General features: G+C 44.1%; 1 protein-coding gene across 1 annotated transcript in view; it reads left to right on the top strand.

Moving 5' to 3' along the window:
- The first annotated feature begins 3383 nt into the window (after nucleotides 1-3383).
- The window catches only part of TNR (tenascin R), a 77824-nt gene continuing 54628 nt past the window's right edge, over nucleotides 3384-26579 (top strand). The window contains exons 1-6 of the mRNA XM_063106391.1: nucleotides 3384-3882; nucleotides 6311-6787; nucleotides 13082-13345; nucleotides 16306-16421; nucleotides 19022-19172; nucleotides 24061-24330. Coding sequence (XP_062962461.1) covers nucleotides 3384-3882; nucleotides 6311-6787; nucleotides 13082-13345; nucleotides 16306-16421; nucleotides 19022-19172; nucleotides 24061-24330 — 1777 coding nt within the window. The remainder of the gene's footprint in view (nucleotides 3883-6310; nucleotides 6788-13081; nucleotides 13346-16305; nucleotides 16422-19021; nucleotides 19173-24060; nucleotides 24331-26579) is intronic.

The raw sequence follows: 26579 nt of genomic DNA, 5'->3' as shown, positions 1-26579 counted from the left end.
GACCATGCGCTGTAAATATCAACATGACCCCCACCCCGTCAACTCCTCCACTCCCTTGTCTTCTCTTATTTCTCTCCACAGCACTTACCACTTCCTGACACAAACACACACTGATGTATGTTCCATTGCCATATATTCAGTATCGTGTCATTTGTATTATATAATGCATTACATATGGTACGTACATAATTATTTTTGGTATTTATTTATTGTCTGTCTCTCCTTCCTGCTTCCCCCCAACACACTTGAATATAACTTCTATGAATACAAGGACCAGCACATAATAGGTACTCAATAAACAATATCCGTCAGATGAATAAATGATAAAGAAACAAATGTACTCCCTGAGTCTTCATATCTTTGGACCAAAGAGCTAAATTCTTTCCTCTCATATGACAAGAGTTTTAGTCCTTCAACGTCCTGGCCACCCAGAAGTGCTCAATGGTCACTGCAGTAGACAGAGAGTAACCCCTGTCTATCCTTTACTCGATATTCCAATTATGAAAGCCGAAGTTTAAATAAAAGACTTCAGGGGTCACAAAAATCATACTGTTGACTGACTCAGAATAAGTTTAGTTATTGAATAAAATTTGGGATTTTTTCACTCATAAAGCTGCACCTTTCCTTCTCTCTATAATTTTGTAGCTATTGTTTTGGACCTAAATGTAAAAACTAACATTTTTTCCTTCTTAATTTTCTTGTCACTTCTCTTCATTTTCATTTAAAATATCATTTATTCATTCAATTATTTATTGAGTGTTTACCATGAGCAAAAAAGCTACTTTAAGTGCTATGAGAAGTAATATGATCATTTTACAATTCCCTGAAGCAAAAAGGTATTTAGAAGAAACATCAACACGAATCAGGTAAGCAAATTTTAGTTCAGTAAGAGAGAGGGCCAAGGCCCCTTCTGTGTGCAAATGACTGACAGCAGAACCATTCCTGGAAGCTTTTCCAAAGGGCAGAAGTAACACTCCAAGGATGCCTTGAGCACCTAAAAATGGGAAGGCAAGTAGTGCCTTGGAGGGGGGTGAGGGGGGCTGGGGAAGAGCTCACAGTCATGAGGACAATTTTGTCCAGACATGTCACTCCACCTACACTAAGGTTGATTTGCCTCATCTGGAAGTGACCAACAGATTGCCATCTCCCACATCACTCAGGGACTTCACCCATCTTTGGGCAAGAGTATGCTAAGGACTGGGCTTTTCTTCTGTCCACCGATGGATGAGACATTTCCTATGGGCAGTCCTTGATTAGGTGGAGAACGAGAATAATTATTCCACTTGTCCGCAAACCATGTTTATTCATTTCAGTTAATGCTAGGTACTAGATAAGTATTATACAGATAATGACTCAATAATCATTCCAATCTTATAAGATACATGCCATTATTATCTCCACTTTATAGATGGGGAGAATGAGGCACAGAGAGAGAGGTCAAGTGATCTTCCCACAGCTGGAAATTGCTGGAGCTGAAGTTTGAACCTAGGCAGTCTGGCTCCAGAGTCCATGGTCTCAACAGCTTTGCTCTTTTCTGCTTCCTCTGCATAAGGAAACAGGAAACAGGGAAAATTATAGTCCAGTGTGTAATATGAGGGCTGAGTAATAAGACGTGGCTTTTATACTAATTACTAATACAGGTTACTCCTGATAAAACCAACCCCCAGACATCACCCAGAACTAAAATGGAAGGAAACAGTGAGTAACTTGAGGATAATGGAGAGGGACGGAATAAGTTGGAGAATGAGTCAACCCTTTGTTCACAGAGTGTTTGCTCATGAATTCATCTTTCCATCCTTCCATGCATCTACTCGTGCATTCATTTGACAATGAATGTATGTACTGAGTACTTCCACTGTCCTAGAACCACGGTCACATGCTGCAGATAAGACATGGTCTGACCTAAATTGACTTAACAGTGCAGGTGGAGAGAATCAGGCAAAGAAAACCATGGTCTGGTATGGCAAGTTTTGTAGGACGGGGGCTCAAGGAAGAATGACCATTAATGCAGCCTGCGTTTGGGGGGATATATGAAGAAAAGATGAGGAGAAATGAATGCTCACGGAGGAAGGAATATTGAATCTTGCCCTCACAAAATTTTCTAATCTCAGGATTCTTGGGAAAATCCTAGGATTTATACAATTTCTATCAGAGATAAGAGAAAATTGCACACCGTTTTCAAGAAAGGCCCTGGAGCATAGTAGTTAAGAACACAGGTTTTGCAGTCAGTCAGGCCTGCATTCAAATCTCAGTCTCCCTAGGAAGAATTGCCTCCATCCTAAGATGGGGGTGGTCATAATGCCCCCCAATGGGGTTGTCTTGAGCGTCAAGTAAGATCAGATGGGAGGTGCCCAGCATAGTCCATACACAGCACACATTCAGGAGATGTCGGATGCCCTTGTTACCTTCTTCTTAGGCTCATAATTACTCTCTCCTGGTCCCTTCGTTCTTGATCTTCTTAGTAGCTCCAACATTACCTTTAGAACCAAAGTTTCTAAGTCTTTTTTCTCTTTTACACAGAGAAAACAAAGGGAATATAATTTTTGTAAAACTGATTTGCATTACCTTGAATTTATTGTACACTATGGTTGTTGGTGACTAGGTAACCAGCACAGAAGCTAATTTATTATTTTAGCAATTTAAACAGTAACTTGGAAGAAAGGCATCCTGTGGTCACAGATCCCTGGGACTGTACTAATGAGAAGATTAAAAGAAAGTTCAGCTCACATGGTCTCAGATAATCACAAATGTATCCAAGGATCGTTAACAAACACAATTAACTGGAACTATATAATTTGCCTGGTTAGTTATTGTAAAGTCAACCTGTATTGAACAGATGAGCTTAGAGGAGTTAATGAAAAAGTTATTTTGAAGTGGCTGGTAGAGCCCCTTGATAATAAATATCTGGGAAATAGGAGAGTGCACCTTAGGCTCCATGGTCCCACTTATCCTAATTCTCACCCAGAAGTGAAAGGAAGGCCTGAGTCCGCAGAGGGATAGTCTATCTGCAAAGTCCCCAGCCCGTAGCCCTAGTGTGTACTCTAGGAACCACATGTCTACCATGGGGGTCAGACTCCTGCTTTAGATAAGCCTTTTGGGAAAACAAAGTGGCCTTCTACAGAGGCAGTATCTATTTTCAGGGATCCAGTCCTCTAGGGACCAAAGTCATGGGCCTTCATCACCTTGGCAGCCATTGTCCCTTCCCAACACCACCCTCAGAAATCATTGGTTTCCTATTCTTTAACTCTGTAGGATTATGCAGAGCCCTAGTGTCAAGGCGCTCGCCTCAGAGGTTATCTCGTTCCTCAGTCTCTCTTGCAGATTCCCACAACTCCATGCTGTGTGCTGCAGGCTGGGCTTGAACCAGAGCTCTGGCTGAGAGGATGGCAGTGGACGGGGAAACCGTGGTCTTGAAGAACATGCTCATTGGCGTCAACCTGATCCTTCTGGGCTCCATGCTCAAGGCCTCGGAGTGTCAGCTAGAAGTCACCACAGAAAGGGTCCAGAGACAGGCAGGGGAGGAGGCAGGCAGCGTGGCCAACTACAACACATCGAGCAAAGAGCAGCCGGTGGTCTTCCACCACGTGTACAACATTAACGTGCCCCTGGACAGCCTCTGCTCATCGGGACTGGAGGCGTCTGCTGAGCAGGAAGTGAGTGCTGAAGACGAGACTCTGGCAGAGTACACGGGCCAGACCTCAGACCACGAGAGCCAGGTCACCTTCACCCACAGGATCAACCTCCCCAAAAGGGTCTGCCCATGTGCCGGCTCGGCCCAGATGCTGCAGGATCTGCTGAGCCGGATCGAGATGCTGGAGAGGGAGGTGTCAGTACTGCGGGACCAGTGCAGCACCGGCTGCTGCCAAGAAAGCGCTGCCACAGGTACAGTCCGGGGAGCTTGCACCGTGGTCTCCAGAGGGGAGGGAGGGCTGGGAAGAGAGGGAGGACGAATGACAGAGAGCAATGCACTCCTGCTTCTCTTCACATGGTCCAGGGAAAACAGCGCCCTAGTCTGTAGCTCTGGGCTAATGTCCCTAAGAGCTAAATGCAGTCCTTCCCGGGAGATTCAGTTCGGGGATTCTCTCCACTGCTTAGCCAGTCTGAAATACATTAACCTGATTTGGGGGGGATGAGTCTGGTAAAGATACATCAGTTCGACACAGCAACTTGGATGGCAGGTGGGGAATTTGATGTCTGTCTTCATTCATCTTTGGTTTTCACAGGCTGTTGAATTGATATCTATCCATGTTAACCTGAGGGACTAGAGAACGCAGACGCTCTGTTCAGTCAGTCATAGCCTTATTCCCATCTGAGTAAATGACAGTCTTTAAGCTCTCAGAGGACCTGTCCCCATCCTCTCCAGCAAGATGGAAGTTTTGTCCCTTGCCCCTTCCACAAACACACATGCGTGTGCACACATACACACTCACACACACATGTGCTGTCACCAACAATGCACTCACAGAGCTTATTCCACCCTCCAAAAGGCTGAATGTTCAGGGGTTTTACCCCAAGTCTCACCCACCCCCTAACTAGTAACACTTATGAGTTACTCTTTATCTCTGAGTGATGAAGTCTTTAGACCCAGACTCCCCAAGTTCAATTCCTAGCTCTGCTACTTCCTAGGTTACATAACCTGGGCCTTTCTTTACCACCCACTAGTGGTGATAGACTAGAGCCCCAAGGAGTCATTACATATAGAAGCACCTGTTCAGATGAGAGCCTGATTTCTAGTCAGCACCATGTAAGCAATAGCTGTTATCAGCTGACCCTTAACAAGCAGGAATTGTGCTGGTCCCCTTTTGTGCTCACCTTTTCTCACTCAAAAGCTACCTTAGGCCCATACGATTCAGCTCTTTAATGAGAAGAAGCATTTGTCTGATTATCTTGGGTGCAAGCATTCGCCCCAAGATCTCGTCCGAGATCTCAAAGCTTTCACAGGGATGAAAGCAGGAGGTGGCAGGGGTGAGATTTTAACAGAGCCCGGATGGCCCACAGCTTGGAGGGATATAAGGCATATTCACCCTGAGACACAGCAAGATTAGAGGCAGTCTTTGAGTAATAAAATATTTCATGGGTTTCTCTCATCTCCTTCTCCTCCCCATCACCAGCTTTGTAAGTAAACCATCCAAAGAAAAGAAGAGGAAGTCCCGTTGTTTAGTCTCCTGTTCTTTAGGGAGTAGTGTCAGATCAGTTCGTCTTTCCAACGGAGCTGGAGAATAAGGACGAGTCATAGATTTCCATGGACGTGGACTCTGTGTTGGTCAGGAAGCCAGGGTGGCTTCTATAAGTGGATTTTTACCAGCCTGCCACCAGGATCCCTGGCAGACGTGAAAACAAATCTGCAAGGAAGATCTAAGTTAAGCAATGTCAGTGTAGTATCTTTTCAGGCCATGGGGCTGCATGAAGTGGCAGAATTAAACAAGGACATAACTTACTGTACTTCACATCCTTGGGACCAAGTGCAGGGAAGGATGCCGAGCTGGTATTCAGTTTGTGTTTGTGTAATAATTGTGTTTGATTCGTGCTAGATGGATAGATTAACCACCGTAGCTATACTGCGGTCAGGGCTAGGGCTGATATGCATGGAATCCTGAACATAGCGAACGGTAACTAAATGAGACCGAGGCTTTGGGAAGCCTTTGAAGTAATGCTGGCCCTGAGTTTTGACGAAGAAGTAGAGTGGATAGCAGGAAGGGCGAGTAGGACGGGTTTGTAACACATGTGACCTTCCTCTGCATAGCCACTCAGTGCTCAGTCTCCATCCCCTCAGATCCCTCTCAGTCCCCACAGCCAGCAGAACCTCCTTGGCCTGCCCAAAGAGAGAATGAAGGGCCTGGGAATTTACATGCCCTCAGGGACAGTCCTTATTCCCTGATGGGGTGTGACCTGCCCTGTTTCCAGAGTGCCCTGTGGGACTGAACCCAAGTTACTCTCCCTGGGACTTGGCTCTCACCCCATCCCTCCCCATCCCCCCTCTGCACCACCAGTTTTTCCTGGGACCACCTTCCAAGAAGCCACTCACATGAATCTTCCTCTAAGGTCTACTTCTATGGAAGCCAATTTAAGACGCCCTGAATGTGAGCTTTTGGAGGACAAAGGACTATATCTCATCCATCATTGCCCCCAGCACATCCCACATTAGATGAAAATATTTATGAAATTGAAGATGTACCAAAGTATGTTGAGCTTAGCTCTGAGCAATGCAAATCTAATCAGAGAATGAGTAGAGGTCTCTGCCCACCTCTCCCCAGCACCATTTACAGGAGAGACCACTGCTGTCCTTTGACCTTCTCCTTGACCATTCCAGGACAACTGGACTATATTCCCCACTGCAGTGGCCACGGCAACTTTAGCCTCGAGTCCTGCGGCTGCATCTGCAACGAAGGCTGGTTTGGCAAGAACTGCTCAGAGCCCTACTGCCCTCTGGGCTGCTCCAGTCGTGGCGTGTGTGTGGACGGCCAGTGCATCTGTGACAGCGAATACAGCGGGGACGACTGCTCCGAACTCCGGTGCCCGACAGACTGCAGCTCCCGGGGGCTGTGCGTGGACGGAGAATGCGTGTGTGAGGAGCCCTACACAGGCGAGGACTGCAGGGAGCTGAGGTGCCCAGCGGACTGCTCGGGGAAGGGGAGATGTGCCAATGGTACCTGCGTATGCCAGGAGGGCTACTTGGGCGAGGACTGCAGCCAGCGGAGGTGTCTGAACGCCTGCAGTGGGCGTGGGCACTGCCAGGAGGGGATCTGCGTCTGTGAAGAGGGCTACCAGGGCCCTGACTGCTCGGCAGGTAGGAAGGAGAACTCCGTGGGGTGCATCTCTCCAGTTAAGTGGGGAGAGGGATGGTAGGGAAGGCGAATTTTAGACAGAGTCATTCCCAGTTGGGTTGTTCTCATTTGATTTCCAAGTGAGCTGATTTCTTGAGTCAATAACAATTGATAAAGCAGATTAAAGGGTGGAAGGGGAGAAAGTCAGAAAAGGTCAAGTTCTGGCTGAGTGCTTTATGTTACCCCGGGACTGGATCACAGGCTGTGGTGAAATGACAATAACACTCCATTTTCCCTGAGGTGGGGGAGGGTGGGGAAAGGTCACAGGACCACCTTAGGCAAGGCTGTTCTCTAACTCAGAGGGATTCCAAGAGTTCCACCTGCTCAAAAATATCTCTCTTACCTGTTGCCACAAACCAGGGACCCCTGCCGTTTACAATGCTACTGCAAGAAATGGTGGTTAGCCTGTGAAGCTCTCTGGCTGTCGTGGAGGTTACAGATTGCAAGGTGTTATTGATTTGTGAAATAATCTAGTGTCCACATGGAGAAGAGTGTTTGTAGGCAAGGAATTAAATGTAAATAGGAAGAAACAATAAAGGTATCCAGCAAAACTAACGTTCTAACAACTAGTACAGAATAAAAAGAATATGACTCACTTTGTTCCAGATGACTCTGTAGCACATTGGAATTAACACATATGTAGTCTGCACTGTGGAAGCTGATAGAACGGTGATGTCCTGAAATGGAGACCTAAATCCAACAGTGGGGATAATGCTGCTTTCTCATTGGGGCTGATTCTTGTCCTTTGCTTATTTTTTGGTTTTGGTGGGTTTCTCTCTTTTTTTTGCCCCAAATCAGATTATTTTCATTATTTCACTATTGTTCATTCTCTTCTGACTAAATCAGTGACTATTGCTGATAGATATGTTTGTGTCTTAAACAGTGCAGATCATGTAATTGATCCTTTCCATTTAGGACTCAGAGTTTCCACTGGGAAGATTTAAGATAAAAAAAAAGAATAGCAAAACTTTTTAAAACCTTCTAATTGAGTGATTCTAGGAATCTTCTGATCAGTCACTTGACATGAGTGTAAGGAAGAAATCCCGGAAGCCAGCTTCACCAGCCTTCACGGATGGCAGACGAGGTTCTTGCACCTGCGACTGTGGCTTAAATTCTTTTAAAAGGTCAATGGCAATGACGAAAAGAAAAATGATAATGCGCTGCTTAGGAAAAAAATATTTTCATGTTCCTTAATTTTTTCCCAAATTCAATTATATCATTTAGCCTGCCAATCTTGTTTGCAGAATTGAAATACCTTTCTAAATATATAGTCATTATACCAACTGTTTCAAAGTGAAATTCAAGCAGAAGTTACGCCTTATCGTTTCTGAATCCAAACAATTCAGTTGCTGGGAAGCAAGGCTGAAGCATGGTCCTAGTTCCCAACTGGAGGATGACGCTCCGCAAGGCTCCACCTGGATGGTCAGTTTGGGCTATTGCTACGTTAATGCTATTTTATTGCACACATGCTTCTTTTTTTTTTTTTTTTTTTTTTTTAATAAAGATGACCGGTAAGGGGATCTTAACCCTTGACTTGGTGTTGTCAGCACCACGCTCAGCCAGCGAGCGAACCGGCCATCCCTATACGGGATCTGAACCCGGGGCCTTGGTGTTCTCAACACCACACTCTCCCGAGTGAGTCATGGGCCGGCCCAGCACACATGCTTCTTAATAAACTCAATCCCTGGTGGCCTGGACACGCCTGTCATGTTCTTGACTCTGTTCTTCTACAGGCATGTGTCCATTTGCAAACAAAATCTTCATCTGAGCCAGGGTCCAATCTGAAATGGAAATAAACCCTCCCACTCAGCTCGGGGAGGCTGCTAGGAAAGCTACAGTTGGGTTGAGTCCAAACCATGAGCAGGTGTTACCACCGACATGTGACCTCTGTGTTGCTTGAGGAAGACTTCTGCAGGCCCAGATAAATTACCTTACAGATTCCTGAAGCATGTGAGGAAGGACAGTTGCATAATCTCCATCTGTTTCTATAGCAACCCAGGATCCACCAGTCATCGTGGGAGGTGCTGTTCTCAGTGCCTACCTTTTCAACCAGGTGTCACAGGTTTCTTCCGGAGAAGTAGCCAGGTCATTATCTAAAGCGCTACTCCGCTTGCTCTTTGTGAAAAGGCTGTAGGAGAAGGGGCTATTCATCTACTGTTTGACATTTCCGACTAGGTGCACACAGCGCAGCACAACTGCTCCATTGCCCACAGGAAAGAGGAGAGGAGAGAGAAGAGTTAGGAAGGTGAAAACACGGAGAGCCACAAAATATACTTCTTTACAGGTCTTTCTTTTCTCTGTGGCCAGGGCATGGAAAATAGCTGCCCACTGTGTGGATTTTACTCTGAGGCCCCCTAGGTCTCTGACTCCAGCGCTTGAATGCAATTGAATAGCATCCTCAAGGCCACTGCGTTTGACACCTAGCCTTGATGTGTGCCCATAGTATGCCAAGGGACAAAATCTCAAGCTTTCTGCCTCCATTCTGTGCCTGTGTAAAGATAATAAGACCAAAAAATCATGAATATGAGTACTTAAAACAGGCCTTAGAAAGAAGCTGCTCTGGGCTTCTCGTTTAAAAAGCAGCAGTCTTTTAAGAGAGTCGGAGAGATTTTCCCAGAGCCAGGCAGCTAATTAATGGCAGAGTAAGAATGAGAACACTGGTCTCCCACCAACTTCTAGCACTTTTTAATCCTCTTCGGGATGTTAAGTAGAATGAAATTGAAAAATAAAAATTTTAAAGCTACATATGCAATGGCGTCGCCTTTTAATATTAAAGCTGAGCCTTATCAAATAATTAAAAATGAGGTGTTGGAGTTGGTGTAGAGAAGCACATTAAACCACTTATCCGCATCTGCCCCCAGTGATGGCGGTGAGGGCAGGACGTGGCCAGTGAGCTGGCCAAAACTCCCCATAAGTCAGCAAGAGAAAAAAACCATCAGAGCAGGGTCTTGAAGCAATCCAGAAAGCTGTTCCCTGGACTCCACTCAGACCTATGGAGATTCATCAACCTCTGCCTCTGTCAGGACGGCAGCCAGCCCAACCTTTGGCTCCTGAAACCACTTGCTCCTTGGAGCAAGACACACCATGGGACTAATTCCAACTACTCTTACCACATAAGTGCAAAGTTTATGCAAGATTCAAAAAGTAAACAGCATGGCATCTTTGCAGATAAACAACCTCAATTCCTCAAGTCACATTTTACTGCTATTTAACAGCCTGCCCTTCCTCAATTTCAAAGTTGCAACGCCAAAGAAAGTTAGACTAAAAATACTTTACCCCCACCATAGATTCATTGAATCAAGGCACAAGGCTCTTTTATAGTCTGTTTTATGGTTCAATAATATGTTGTTTTATGAAGATTACTGACACCCAGTGAACACAGCTACCGCTGCGTTACAGGGCAGTGGTGGTGGTCTCCTGCATTGAGCCACCACTCCCAAGTTGGTTCCACCACAAATGACACCTGTTGCTGCTTTCTCAGTCTGAACCAAAGGCTCAGGCTGTGAGCTAAGTTGCCACAATAAAAAAATCTTCTACACTTCTTTCTGCTTTAAAATCCCAAAATGTTCTTCTTAAATAATCCTCCATTGTCATTTATTTTCTTGAAGAAGAAACTAAAAAAGGAATATACTGGTTTGTCCCAAATGCCCTAAGAGTTGTCAAGTCACCAAACTTGAAATTTGGAATGACCATTTCTGTCACTATGACAGGAGAAGTCCTACCCAAGAGATTTGGAATTAGTGTGTTGGATCACGAGAGAGGGGGGCCAGAGAATCTTTCTTAAAAGAGTTTTTTACCTCTAGGATGAGCACCATTCTGGAGACCCCATCTTATAAGATCATCTGCATTATTCCTGATGTAGTTTACTTTGGGAGGCTGTGTATATTTGAAATAAGGCATGTGGTGCAGTCCATAACCTGCCCTGCAAATTGTAGGGTAAAGAATGCAAAACATAGAAGATCTGGGTCAGAGAATCAGTTCTTTTTTTTTTTTTTTTTTAAGATAACCAGTAAGGGGATCTTAACCCTTCACTTGGTGTTGTCAGCACCATGCTCTCCCAAGTGAGCCACAGGCTGGCCCTCGGAGAATCAGTTCTGCTGTGACCCAACTCCTTGTCTTTTGGCACATCCCTTAACCCAGGCTTCAGTTTCCTCGTTTGTAGAAGTTGGGATAATTATATCTACCCGAACTATCTCATCGGGCTGCTATTAAAGGGTTTTCCAAACTGCTAGTTAGATGGAGTATCTGAACATGTTTTATAGACTGTGAAATGCTATATAAATGTAAAGTGGTAATGTATATTGGCCAAGAGGTTCCAGAGTCATTCTGCCTGGTTTCAAGTCCTAGCTTCTGTGTTTGCTGCATGTGTGACCCTATCACCTCATCTATAAAATAGGAGTAATAATAATGCCTATCTCTAGTGACAGAGGATAAAATGAGATAATTGATGTAAAAGTGGTTAGCATTGTGCCTAATGCATAATAAATGTATAATCGTGCAAAACCCTGACAGGTTCTATATATCAGCTCTTCTTCCCTTGGTCCAGGAGTCATTCTGTATGCATTATACAGGCTGTCCCAAAGGTCTTAGTGCAGTTCAAAGCTTTACTAATGCCAGAATTATAAATGATGCAAGCTAATAAAATATCATTTGAAAGTTTAATTACTTAAATTTTATTTATACTTCTTTAGTTTTATAAATTTAAAATTAAGAAATTTAAATTTTTTGTTTTGGTCAACGTGTGCCATCTTCAATCAGAGGAAGCTCTGCGTACTAAACTGTTTCATACAATAAATGATTTGGGGCAAAAGCCATGAAAGCAAATGTTCAGCACTGCAAATATGTGCTGCTAATTTCTATCCTGTGAGTCTGAGAGAACTTAAAGGGCTCCTCACCTCTCTGCCTTTGCTAAGGATTTGAGGGTGCATTTGTGAGCACAAGGAGATGGGGACTCTCCATCTGCACAGGCCTGTGAAAGCAGAAGCCTAGGCCTACTCACTTGTACAGGTGAGATGATGGGATTACCCAGAGGAGAAATTCAAAACCAATGACAACTCTTAAACTAATCGAAACCTCCACTACATATAAATTTGTAAGCTAACTATGACCATCTAAATATTGGCCTGATCTTTGATTTAATCTATGGGCAGGTCCAATTACAGACACACTGGAGTTAGCCTCCTAATTAATCCTAAAGGTTCCATTATTTAATGCCCACATCACTGGCCAATCTTCACTTCCCAAGAGAACCATACATGTAAGGTTATTTCGGTGTGGTTTAACCTTTGGTGACTCTGAGCAGCATTTGCAAAGTGGGACAAGAGAGAAAAGCAAAGCCCTCAAGAATCCTTCTTTATTATCATCCCTAAGATCAAGGCTAATAAAAAATAGTTTAACACAAGTTACATTTCTTTCAAAACTTAAATAATGTCCTTATGAAAGGGAAAATACTACAATAAAGGATTATTGAATATCTTCATCAGACCATGGTATCCGGGACTTACCATTTTGGCTTCTTTTATTTTGCAAGATAACCAAGAATGAGTCTATATCTCCACTTGCCAAATCAGATATTGGCTCCCAGGGTAATCTGATGACAGTAATTTATTAAACTACCAAAAATTTTGGCCAGTGGTGTGCTGTTAAATATGTCATTTTTTTTCTGAAAGAAAAAAAGAAATGAAAAGCCCTGATTTGTAGCATTTGCCAGTTTCCATGGTGTAAATACTGTCTCCATGGCCAACTTCACACTACCAACATGACATCATTAAACATGCAGCTAGGAACAGATGTGCAGGAGAACACAATCCTATAGCATTTGCAGAGAGACACAGCTCAGGTAAATTACCTTAAGGGCATGGATAACAGTAAAATGTAGTGAAATGATTTCAAAGTGATGAGTTTTGAGTATTATCTTTATTTTTAACATAATTTACTTATGTTTATAAAATTTAATTAATAATGGCTTTATTTAACAATCAGCCTTGCAAAATTCTTGAAATCTTGACAGTCAGCTTTCACAAGCCACTAGAAGCTGACTCCAGCACACCACTAACTCATGGCTCTATGGGGAGTTGGGTACTGAGCACAAAAAAGATGAGAACCTGCCCACAAGGGAGTTATAAATCACTCAAAGCCATTGGGCCCAGGAGAACACAGGACATGGCATGGGGGTGCAGTGTGAGGAAGAAAGTTGAGTCCAGGATGGGGGAGGCAATCCTCTGAGCTCATGCTATCTGTGTATTGCCTCCTGGTAGTTGCCCCTCCAGAGGACTTGCGAGTGGCTGGTATCAGCGACAGGTCCATTGAGCTGGAATGGGACGGGCCGATGGCAGTGACGGAATATGTGATCTCTTACCAGCCGACGGCCCTGGGGGGCCTCCAGCTCCAGCAGCGGGTGCCTGGAGATTGGAGTGGTGTCACCATCACGGAGCTGGAGCCAGGTCTCACCTACAACATCAGCGTCTACGCTGTCATTAGCAACATCCTCAGCCTTCCCATCACTGCCAAGGTGGCCACCCGTACGTACCATTACCCTGTCCTGCTTCATTTTTCTTTTCTCCTACATGAGATCATGGGCATTCATGAGAGTACTGTCTTTTCTTAATTCTTCAAGGATGCCTGCAATAGTCATTGCTCTTGAGGGGAAGAACTTCAGATGTGACCCACTTAGGAAAGGGTATATCATTAAAAAGCCACTTCCAATTAAGAGAGTTTCCAAATTCAGACAGTTTCTGTAAGTTATAGAACCAAAAGTACAAAAAGTACTTAATTATTGAGTACTGTCTTGTTATAAGCAAGACTCTGATTAGAAGTCAAGTAAAGCATGAGACTTATGCAAAATTTGAATCTAATTAGGGATTCAAAACCAAGAGATAAGAAATAGGATGTATAGTAGGCAAGTTCTAAATGATATGTTACAGATGGTGAGTGTATAGCAGAGTGGGAAAAAAAATCTTATTTAAAACCACAGCTGACAACATCCACTTTTCCTGATAGAGAGGTGCTATAATTTCTTCACAGTCTTTTGTTTAGCAAAATATCTTGATAGTCCATTTTAGTTATAAAAGTTGAGGCTCTAGAGCATAGTTTGGTAAGATTAAGTGCAAAGAGAGAGAACAAGAGAGACAGAGCAAGCTAAACTGTTCTCCATATGAAATAGACAGTTTTTTTTTTTTCTTTATAACAGGAGAAAACTCCTAGAGGTATGTATCTATATTTTGTATATGTTTATTTAAGTATAGAAAAATATAAAAGATTTGATACGAATTATTAACACTGACTATATCAAAGAGTAAAATAAGGAGATAGGAAAGCATTGTTATGTTTTTCTTTATATACTTCTGAATTCTTAAATTGTTACAGTGAGCCTGTATTCTTTGGAATTTTAAAAGCCAAGCAGAGGGATTTAGGTAAGAGAAATTCCCAGCATTTTGGGTGCCACACTACACTCTCATCACCCCACATCTACTGCAAAACCTGCATGCACACAAATGCCTGTATGCCTTATGTGGGAGATTTTTGGTGATATCAAGGAAAAGGGGCTGTATCCTATCAAATTCTGGGAAGAGAGAAGAGAACACGCATGCCATGGGGTATGAGTAATGCAGAGATTTCAGCATTAACAAGAAGTGACCATGGAAACATAAGCCCCCTAGAATGCAGACAGCCCCTGGGTCTGTAAATAGGACTTATCACCAGAGAAGAGATAAGAGAGTTGAGTCCAGGCCAACCCCGTGGTGCACTCGGGAGAGTGCGGCGCTGGGAGCGCTGCAGCGCTCCCGCCGCGGGTTCGGATCCTATATAGGGATGGCCGGTGCGCTCAGTGCAGCCGGTCACAAAAAAAAAAAAAAAAAAGAAAGAAAAGAGAGTTGAGTCCATTTCCTGTAGGTCTCAAATGACAAGATGGTATTTGGGTAACAAATGCCATAAAAGTTCAGAAAAAGAAAAGGTAGGAAGAGTTGGCCTTGAAGGTTTCATGGAAGCCCAAGGACTTGAATTGAGCTTTGAAGGATATAGGTATAGGGACAGGCAGAGGGGGAAGTCTTTAAAAAGTCATCTTGCCCCTTTGCTTTTCAGGTGATAGAAATCCTGTTATAATATTGGTCTCTCCCTATGAATGTTGACTCTTTTAATATGCCTATAATTATCTCTGTTTATATTTGACCCTTTTTATAATTCCTCTGGTGCCTGAGAACTAGTTTTAAATATCTGCAATGATTGTGCAGAGAGGCAGGTCACCATCTGTTGCTTCTCCCACCTTGCTCTGGGATGAGTCACCACCTAAGTGCCTGGCCTGACTCCCGAGTGTCTCCACTCTGATCCACACGTTCATGTGGTGATGAGGTTTCCATCTCCTGCAGCATTTATTGTGTGATTCAGGGCATCCCTCAGGCAAGCTCCCAGGTGACAAGGACAAAATCATGTAGACTCACCTGACACGCCTTCAAGTGGTTTCAGAACCAGCCCTGCCTTTCTACCAAGAAGCAAGAGAAAGTTTCCAAACAGGAAGGATGCGAATCTGTCAGTTTCCCAATGGGAATAGCCCGTGAGAGGCAATGCTGAAATGGGAGCAGGCTCCCCGGAGAACGGAGAAAAGTCATGCTGTCATGTTTCAGGGCTGGTAATTGGAACTCCATTAGGACAAGCACACCTCCACTTCACTGAGCCTGTGCATGTGTGTGTATGTGCGTGGTTGGGGGGGGGGAAGAGGGTGATTAAGAGAGGAAAAGTTCAAATAAGACATGTGAGGCAAACGTACGTGAGGAAGAGAACGATGAGGAAGGAACAACTGGAAAAAGGGAAGAGAAACAAGAGCAAAAAGTCCAGTATCTGCTGTTGTCCTTTGTGTATGCCTTTGTTTTGCTTGTGTTCATGAAACTGGAAAATTCAGACCACTCTAGACTTCATGATTTGAGCTAAACAAGATACTCTCCATGCACATCAGATGATCAAGAAAAGCATTCTAGCATTTTTTCTGAAATTGGCTTGCTCCACATCTTTAGTCAACTTTCTCTGGGCCTCCCTTTTCCTGTACATGAAATGGGAGCTCTGACATAAATCATTGTATCTACTGCCTCCAGGATTCCTGTAAAGCCTCTAATGACAAAGCTCAAGTTCTCTGAAAAAGGCATTAGATTATATATCAAATGCCAAGATTTTTCACATTCGTAAGGAAAGGAAAGTGTGACTTTTGTATTTTAGCATCAACCTAGTATGTAATAGAATGCATACAAATTGTTTACATAGATGGTGTCTAAGTTTACGCATGTGTTCCACCAATGCTGGGCACCAGGGCCGCGATGCAGCAGGCAGATCCTGCACCTGGAGCTCACTGTGTGCATAGTTAAGATTGGGACTGTCCACAACAAACCACCACGTCCACGCTGTGGAGGGAGTTCACCAGACAAAGCACCAGGCGATGCTCTCTGTCCCTGCCAGGGAGAGCCATGACATTGTCACCTGTGTTGCTATGTTCCAGATCTCTCCACTCCTCAAGGGCTACAATTCAAGACGATCACAGAGACCACTGTGGAAGTGCAGTGGGAGTCCTTCTCGTTCTCCTTCGATGGATGGGAGATCAGCTTCATTCCAAAGGTAATGCTCACCTGGCAGACTGCTGAACAGCCTTATTTGGAGTATTTGTACCTCAATTTGAAATTAGGGTAGCAAGGAAGGCACCACCCAATCTCTCTCTCTGGACCATTAAAGACACCAAGGGGCATTTGTGGGTATCTGGGCTCTAGAACATTTCTTTCACAAAGGGTGCCCCAAGCATGGCACCCTGGCCTTGGAAAACAGGAGGATGCAGGAAGCAGCCACCAGCTCCAGCTCTCTGCTGAGACAGCTCTAGGGTTTGGTGAGCTATAATTTTTGTTAGTATGAAAACCAGGCCCTCAAAAAGTTGGGGCTTCTCTTTAGGACATAAGGAAAGCCCAACCAAATTAGTTCCATAGTCAGCCCCCAGCTTCATTCTGTGCAGACAGATGCACCAAAAGTCAATTCGCATGGCTTCCGTAGAGATTGAATGTTAGATGCAGCACAGAAGCACCTTGGCTTTCCTGAATTAGTCATAATGAGTCTGTAACCTACTAATTAAACAACATTTTCCTTAAACAAATTATATTATTGGTCTGTGAGTTTTAAAGTATCCTAAGATTTCTTTCTACTCTGTAAGGCAGTGTCCTATTAATCCTGAAACTAACTTTTCCAAATTGCCACAGGGACCTGCCTAGTTGTAGTTTTCCAGCATTTGTTGGCCCTGCTGATGTTCTCTCCCACTATACCTCTCAGGGGGATATAAAGTTCAACGATGCTCCTTCCCTCTGTCTCCATCTTAAAACTTCAAAGACCGTTGTTTTAGTCGTTCATCAGACTTAATGAAAAATGACCCATTTTTGGATAACGAGATTATGATTTCACCATTCTTTTACTTCAAGATTCTTAGAGCAATGGACTGTTGGGACTACAAGAGATCTTCAAGTTCACAGAGTATGACCCCTCATTTCATGTCTAGTTTAGTTTAGCTTATGAAGACAGGCTTACAATGAGAACCTGGATCTCTATCTCCTATTCCAGGGCTCTGTTCACTAAACCAGGATGCTCCATTCTCTTATGTGGGTATGGTCATATCTTGGCAAGCTAAATACATCTAAACAGACATTCTATAAAATACTATATGTCTTATCTGAGTTTAAATGGCCGATAAAGCATGGCAGGAAACTGGGTTTACAATAGAGAAGAAAGAATCATGTCACCCCAATATGATATGCCAGGTTCTACTGTTTTTACATCCAATATGTAAAACTCTAAATAAAACAGGGGCTGGCCAGGGCATGCCAAGGTCAAACACATGGCCACATGGAGAACTATTGTGATCTGTAGATTGAGGCCATGGGGGGGGGAATATTTATCACACTGATTGATAAGAGTATGGCTATAAATTACATATGGGCACTTTGGGTGACATAAATAGAAACCAAAGAATAAAGGAGAAGGGCAGTGCCACAAAAAGGTCCTTGTCTCCTCCATTTCCAAGGACATTCATAGAAGATCTGTGATTTATGGAGATAGAGAGAAAGCAAGAGAGCAAGAGAACGAGGGAGAGAGAGGAAGGAAGGAAGGAAGGAAGAAAGAGAGAGAAAGAAAGAAAGAGAGGAAGGAAGGAAGGAAGGAAGGAAGGAAGGAAGGAAGGAAGGAAGGAAGGAAGGAAGGAAGGAAGGAAGGAAGGAAGGAAGGAAGGAAGGAAGGAAGGAAGGAAGGGAGAGAAAGAAAGAGAGCAAGAGAGAAAGAAAGAAAGAGAGTGAGAGAGCAAGAGAATGAGGGAGAGGAAGGAAGGAAGGAAAGAAGGGAGGAAGGAAGAGAGAGAAAGAGAGAAAGAAAGAGAGAGAGAGAGAAAGAGAGAAAGAAAGAAAGAAAGAGAAAGAAAATAATGCATCCTGGACCCAACATCACCAAGTTGCTCTTTTTCATTTCCTTTTCCACCAGTTTGTCTCCTCCCTCTCTCCTTTGTATTTTTCTTTGTTCCATGCTTCCTTTTTTTCCTTTCTTTGAACTTCATATTTGGTTGTGTCATGGAGTCCTAACTCATCTGAGTGAAAGGGAAATAAGACATTGACAGGTTTGAACCCAATGTAACACCATGAGAAACTGCAGATACAGCAAAATAACAGTTCTCTCTCAAAACAAAAACAAAACAAAACAGAACAAAACTGGGAATGTCTTTGTTTGAACGAGGTCATGTGTGTATATATATAAAATCATTTACACACAAACACCCACAACTATACTCTTCTAAATAGCCAGGGGCATGCTAATCACGATAAATGCCCCTCAAAATAAAAATCTGATGGATGTTAACGTCAACCATCAAACATTCAATCTTTGGCAAGAACCACACTGCATCACCTCATGACTAATTTTTATTGCCAAACTCAGCAAACTCAGGAGAGGCCAAAGAAATGTTCTTGAAAATTCGTTCTCCATTTGCCAAATCCTCATAGAGTGGTGGCATTCCTCTGGAGCCCTCTGAGAGCTGTTCCTGGCCCCACACACTTAGCTGTCAGCATGCTGGGAATAGCTGTAGCCCCATTTTTAATTCCCAGTTCACAGCCAATGTTCCACACCTTTATCTTTCATCGGATTTCTCTCCCAATGACTTTTCTCTTTTGCTTTCTCTGCTTCTCCCCACCCCACAGAACAACGAAGGAGGAGTGATTGCTCAGCTCCCCAGTGATGTGACGTCCTTTAACCAGACAGGACTAAAGCCTGGGGAGGAGTATATTGTCAATGTGGTGGCTCTGAAAGAACAAGCCCGCAGTCCCCCGACCTCAGCCAGCGTCTCCACCAGTGAGTGCCTCCAACACTCCTCCCCATTGTGTCACTCAGGAAAAGGAACCACAGAATTGCCCATGAACCTGAAAGACAAAAGAAGTGCTAGGATTCCTCCCAGAGCTAGGACCTGGAGATGGAGCTCTCTACCAGATGCTTAGCTGATTATCTTCCTTACTTCTCATCCTTGCAAGCACAGAAATCTGGGAGAGTGTTCTTCTGATCTTACTCATAAAGAAGCTTCATTTGTCAACAACCTAGTGTCATGAGCTTTGGAACCAGCAAGAGTTGACTTGCTCTCACCTATTGTGAGATTTGGAAAAAGCTAAACCTTCCCAAACCTCAATTCATTTTACAGTGATGAGCAGTAACACCTCCTTCATTAAGTTGACATGAGGATTCCATCAGATAAAGCACACAAAGCGATTAGCCCTGTCTTGATGAGAGTGAGTGCTTAGTGCTTAGTGTAGACACACATATCCAGAGAACATATAGAAGTAAGAGCAGGAGGAAAAAAGTCATTCAAAGTCAGCAGGTACAGAGTGGGTCGCTGTTCAAGGTGATGACTCAAGTTCATTATTATTTCATCTCCACAGCTGACTCATTCAAGATCATTATATTTCCAGGACTGATCCATTATCTGTGTCATATTTCACCTTATTGTTATCTTAGCTAACAAAGGATGTCCAACTTCAATGCTGTAAATTAGCAATTGTGATGCATGTGTGTGTGCCCTGGCCAAGAATATCTCAAAAGTTATAAATAGCATCTGGTATTATTTTTAGTTCTGATTTTATTGACGGGAGAGCTGAGACTCAGAAGTTAAGCAATTTTTGATGTCAGTAACAAACACTGAGAATGGTGAATATTGGTATGACTTTATTTTTCATGAACAGAAATTGCCACCCCAGAAAGCCAGTTGTAAGGACGAGTTGGCCAGAAGAGGGAATCACAACACTTTGTAATGAGACCATGTTCATGGATTAGTGATTCGTACTTTGCTACTTGGATCCAAACTAAAGAGCATCAGGTTATGAGGCTTATGCTCAGTCTAGAAAATACTGATTTATAACTATTGTGGTATTGGTTTATGTTCCATTAGTGCATGAGGGTTCTATGGGAGTGTCTCCATGCTAGGATCAGGTGCAGACCCAAGCCTCTAATTTCTCCCTCTTCCATGCCTCCAACCAGGGCAGCTTCACCTTGATCTGTTTTATATTTTGTATAGCAATTTAAGGTTTTGTTCATCAAAAAAAAATTTTACCCCCCCCCAAAATGCTTTAAAACCATTGTTCTGATTTTGAAAGAAAACCCAGAGCCATAAAATCTAAAGTGTTCTGTAGGAATCTCTCCAGAAAGACACTGGCTGGAGTTTTCCCACAACTTTTTGTGCTGGAACCTGAAGAGTTGACATTTAATAATGTAGAAGGAGGAAAGCTGTGATACCTTTCCTTGCTATGGGTCATGGCTGACACTCCTATAACAAAAGATAGGTTAACAAGTAAAGCACAACAAATTTATTTAATCAAATTTTCAAGTGACACAGGAGTCTTCAGAAATGAAGACTCAAAAACCTAGTGAAAATTTTCTATTTTTATGCTTCGGTTCGATAAAGAATGGACAGCCAGGTAGAAATGTGATTGGACAAAGGGTATGATCTAAGATTGATAGACTGATTGGGTGGGCAGGGTGGAGAACCCAGCTAGACCTGTCTGCTCAGTTTCTTCTCTCTGTGTAGCATTCCTTCCTCCCAGGTGTGGGCCACAACCCCTCTGGAATGAGGATTTTTAACAAAGAAGGGAGAAGGGAGAGAGTGACCTTTGTAGGTTTTCTGGCTCGCTTTCTATGGCCCACCTTGGGAAGAGTGATTTTGGTTTCTGTGAATCTCTTAGGGAGGAGAAAGCGGGGCAGGAGACAGGAGGATGGGGAAGGTCAGAAGACCTTGCTCCTGAGGCCCTTTCCAATCTCCTTTAGTTCAAAGTACTAAGCACATCAGTACTTTGGTGTAGTGTGTTCAGAGCCCCAACAACAGCATGTGTGGATTCTCCTCTTCTGATGTGGACTGTTTCAGGGTCCCCAAGTCATTCATGTGATTTGATATTAAGAAAGCATTAGTAGAAGACAAAAGGCTAGCAGGAGAAGATGGTTCATAAGAGGACAGAGGACGTTATAGTGAAGAGTATGTTCCTCCTAAAGTGTTGAGAGTGCTTAGAGAAGGTAGTCCAACCTGGCCTTGGTCTCACATTCAAACCATATTTTTACAAAATTTGCAGTATTTGGGGGTTCCTTAAGATTAAAATTAAAAGTTTCAGATCTAGAAATGTGTGGTAAAGCCAGACAGAATTTTTTCCAGTTAAGAAAAAAAAGGTCCTAGTTAATATTTTGGCATTATATGCAGTCATGAAGAAATGGAAAAACATTTATTCCAATTTACTTTTTGAGTAGAACTTGTGTTTGTTTAGAAATTAGAGCTAAACTGAAAGCAAGCTGATACCTCCTTGATTGGGATGGGACGTTGCTACCAAGTGGCCAGCCAAAGGGCAGAAACCAAGAGAGGCTGCAGAAAGGATGGCTGGCTCCCAACCCTGTCTGCTGTTTTCAGGAAACAATTGTTTAATTATTTCCTTCTGCGAGGGTCTGACCTACACCAGCCCCCTACTGCGGAGCTCTGCATCCTCATCAGCCACTCAGACTGGCTCCTTCCAGGCAGGCCATTTCGTGAATGCAAATTACAAGACCTCCTGCAGCTAGAGCCCTCTGTGCTACATAATCACATACTAATATGGACAATCCATTATGATTAGGGTATTTTGGATTTAAAGAGTTGAAGGACAAAAGCCTTATGTGGCTTATGTTGTCATTTGAGTTTCTACACACCTTTTATTTAAAAAATCTCCAGTTCATTCAAATGCTTCCCCTTCTTTCTCATGGATAAAGAGGATCATCCATTCGTTTCATTTACTCAGCGCTCATTAACCGAGTGTCTACCATGTTTCAGGCACTATGCTCATACAGCACTGAGGAGGCTGCTTCCCCCATTTCATAATTAAATTAAATTAAATTTCAAAGGCCCAAGTTATCTAAAACCACCAGGAGCAGCCTGCTAAAAAGAAACCGTCTGGATGTGTGCTGTTAATCCCATTACTACCTTATATATGAAAGCCTGGACTTCATTTTAACTCCAAACCAGGTGGCACCAAAATGGTCTGGCGATTTTCATTTTAGCTGGTTCAAGACCAAAAACCCTAAGCTGCTTAAGATTAAATGAGACTGGGCTAGACCCAGAAAGAGGGTGTGGTGGAAAGTTGTAAAGGCCCAACTCTGAAAAACTGAGAGGTCCAAGAGAAGCCTTAGACAGTCCTGAGAGAGACACTTCATTCTGGATGCAGAATAGAAAGTGGCCCAGTGTGGATTGGTTAGAAAAAAAAGTCTCAGTCAAGACATACTCTCTGGTAACAAGGAAGATAAACTTACTTCAACTAGCTAAAGCAAAAGAGAAAATTTACTGGAAGGATATAGAGTGTCTCATGGGAACCCCAGGGCCAGAAATGTATCCGGGCCTCACAAAAGACTTGAACCAGCAAACAGGACTTCAGGAATCGAGTTACTCTCTGTATCTTTCTAGAAGCTCCACATGGTCACTCATTTCTGCCTCTCTCTCTCTCTCCCCAACCCCCGCTTCTTTATATCAGATGTTTTCTATTTCTATGTGAGTATGGTAGAGAATAACCACACTAGCCCTGCCATACAGGCCCCAACACAAGCTAATTAGAGAACTAGAGTTTCTGGTTTTAATTCCAAACCTTTGAAGAAAATCAATATTAATACTAGTCACCTCCAGCCAGAGGGCATAGTCAAATAGTGATGTGAACATGGTGGCTGGGCCTAGTCTTTTAGCAAGTGATGGGTAATTCTCAAAGGGCATGTTGGCCATGCAGACGTCCCATGAGGAGTTGAGAACATCATTTTCTGTTCTCCTCATTAAGCCCTTTCTTTCTCTATTCTCCTTCTACATTCCCTCATGTCCCTTCCCTCCCATCATCTAATTCAATTTGGGCAGGACCCCATGTGGGTGCTGGAACCACAGATGGTGGGCCCTGTAGGAAACCAGCCAGCTTTTCTAGGTGTCCCTCAGCTGCACAGCACCAGAAGCCAGGGCTTATGAGAGACACATGCTGGGGAACCTCAAAGACATATGTGTGACTGCAGAGCCCTTCCAGCTCAGGAATACGCAAGAACAGGTGGGAAAAAATGACCCACAAGAAACTGTTTCAAAGCTGGGGTTCTTTTTATTCAAAGGAGCAAGTTTCCCTAGAAGGAATGTTTCATGTTTACAAGTGCAAATGTCTGTTGGGTTTTGCTACAGTCTTAGCAGCTGGGTTGACTAGGCTATTAGTGTGGCTGAGCAGAGACAACTTTTGGATACTCATGATGTCATCTTAGGCAACCAAGCTGGAAGTCTTGGATGTTTAGACAGGGCAGGTCATTTCCTAGTCTTTCCTAAGGGCTGTAAGTAAGGCTAAGGCTGAGCACCAGGCACACACCCCAAGCTTAGTCCTCAGTTCTCTGCCCCATTACCTCCAGAAGGAAACAAGGATGACTTTCCCAAGCCAGTAAGTGCCCTTCCCCTGCCAAGACTGGAAAATGCCAGCACCTGAAAACCACAGCCTAGTAAAAGGAGAATTAGACCAAGATTCAGGGAAACTGAGTTCCCTTGTCAGCTCCCCTCTTGCCAAATTACGTATCCTCAGGAAAGATATTTTATCCTACTGTGCCTCATTTTCCCCATCTGTAAAATGGCATCTTAATACCCATCCAGACTAGCGTAAGGAGGAAAGGAGAGAGCTGACACTGAAGGCTTATTTCTCAATCCCACTTTTTATTCTATTTGATCCTTCTCATTCAGTCATTGATGGGCCCACGCAGATCCTGGTTCGAGATGTCTCTGACACCGTGGCTTTTGTGGAGTGGACCCCACCTCGAGCCAAAGTCGATTTCATTCTCTTGAAATATGGCTTGGTGGGCGGGGAAGGTGGGAAGACCACCTTCCGGCTGCAGCCCCCCTTGAGCCAATACTCTGTTCAGGCCCTGCGGCCTGGCTCCCGCTATGAGGTGTCTGTCAGCGCAGTCCGAGGAACCAACGAGAGTGATTCCACGACCACCCAGTTTACTACAGGTAAGGGGGTGGTGGGGGTAGAGGGGTGGAGGCCACTGGAGTTGTGGTCATGGCAGGAGGAGTATGGGTGGAGTGAGAGGAGATATGCTTGGGCCTCTGCGTGATCACAGACACTGCAAGGAGGAAGCGAGAGGCTCCAGGCTCCTGCTGATGCAGACACCATAGTACAGAGGGGAAGCAGGCAGTGCACCTGCAGCAAGGAGAGCTGGTTTTCATCCTATCTCTGCTACCAGCCAGATCTGTGACTTGATATAAGTCCCTTCACCCTGAGGGTCTCACATTTCTCAGTTGTACAATGCCAAGTTTGTCTTGAAGACATTTAAGCATCCATATTGCTAGCCCAGATGGCAATTTTGAGAGGGTTCAAGAGAAGGTGCCCCTTCCTCAAGATACTTTATTGCCGTTTGCTGGAAATTGTTGTAATAATTCTATAAATCTGCAATGACTACACCACCATGGTGGTGCATCATGGCATTGCCCAAAGCCCACCTGCACAACCCCAGCAGACCTTCTAACAGATTCTGTGACTCACCTGCCATGTGGAAGTGCTAACAATAAGGCTCATATGAGGCCTGATTCCCACAGATGGGAGGCTGGAAAAAGCCCATAAAAATACCCCCTGCCTTGCTGTGATGACCACCCCCCTTTCCCAAGGCTGTTGAGACTTTTAAAGAACTTCCCCAATGGTCAGAAAAGGCCAGGCCCCAGCATAACTTGCTCCCTGACCCTCAGTTCCCATCAGTCTGTCCAGTTAGTGGGCAAGTAGGACAGGCTCCATCCAAAAGACAGGTTTCCTGGCACCCTTACTGGGTCAACAGGGACCTGTGATCAGATTAGTTATTGAGTCTCTAGCTAATCGACATTCTCTGTCTCAGCCTCTCTGCCTTGGGGAGATCACATGTCAAGGAATGTCTCTGCCAACTCGCAAGTTGTCCCAGGGATCAAAAGAAACTGATAACATTTGTAAGATCTAAGAACCAGCATCTTCTGACAGGGTAAATTAGGAGAATCACTAATTCGATCATCCTACCCTGGGTTGCAGCATAAGAGCCAATTACAGGATAAAGTAAGTCTAGAGGCTTCCAGGAGGCTCAATAAATAGCATCCCTCTGCTCTATCTGTGTTTAAAATCAACCGATAGGTAAGACAAAGAGTAAGACAGATGGACGCCAAAGTATCTTCTAGATTGGAGTATGTAGCTCAGTGTGACAGCCAGATGGGTTTGCAAATTGAATGGCCCCTCTGGACCTGGGCAAGTCTCCCCATGGGGCAGAAGGTGGGAGACTACTCAGGTCCAGACTATCAGCATGGAGAAATAGGCAATGGCTGATCCCTGGGGGCAGCCCGTCCCATGGGAGAGAAGAGCGGAAGGGCCATGCCCAGGTCCTGCCGTGAATCTCACCATTTAGGTAAGTCCATCTTCCCCAGTAAAAGAAAGAGGCCAGGAGTCTTATGATAGGCCTCCTCCCTGCCACAGAAGGAAACATCAGGAGGGGGAAAAGCTTCCCCCCTAAAAGGAAGCAAGTATAGACATTGATGAGCTGGAGAAGGCAGGGTTTGATTCTGAAAGGGATCCTGTTAGGATTTCTGTCCAACCCCCTTCCCACCTTAACCCAGGGGGTGACCAGTGGGATTTTTCACCAAACATATCTTGAGATCCCCAGTGACTGAGTGTGCTCCTTGAAAAAAGAACTGAATTCTGCTCCTATTTCTTTCCTTCTTCTTCCTCACTTAACCAAAAATGTTTAGAACAGATCATGAGGAAGGACATCCCACGGTGTCCCTTCTTGGCTTATTCAAGGTCAGCCTTTCCTCCCCACCCCCACAACACCACTCACTTAGGGTCGGGGTATCTCCTGTGGGCCATGAGTCCTGCATTCTATTCCTAATTTCAAGATAGTTTATGTTTGAAAAGTGGTTTCTTTGTGCTTTGCTCTGATAAGGAGTTTGAAGAGGCAAAGAAGGAGAAGAGAGCTCTTGAGCAGTGTGATGAAAAGCAAATTGTTGATGTTCAGGCCGACAGGATGGAAGCAGGGTTGGCCAGTGGCCCAGGAAAATTCCAATCCAGACAATTACATTCCACCTCCTAGGAGCTCCCCCTGAGTTTCAGTTTGTCGCTGTGTGATTCTCTGTTTCCAGTTGCCTGGTGGATTGGCAGCAGTTAGGTGGCTGCCTTCTCAATGCAGCCTCAGCCTGCACCTCAGACCCGCTCCCCTCTGCTCCAGGAGGGTGAGGAGGAAGAAGGGCAG

The sequence above is a fragment of the Cynocephalus volans genome, chromosome 8 (genome assembly GCF_027409185.1).
Source record: "Cynocephalus volans isolate mCynVol1 chromosome 8, mCynVol1.pri, whole genome shotgun sequence".
Taxonomy (NCBI): Eukaryota; Metazoa; Chordata; class Mammalia; order Dermoptera; family Cynocephalidae; genus Cynocephalus; species Cynocephalus volans.
The sequence above is the reverse complement of the archived record's forward strand: the minus strand, read 5'-3'. Positions and strand labels throughout refer to the sequence as shown.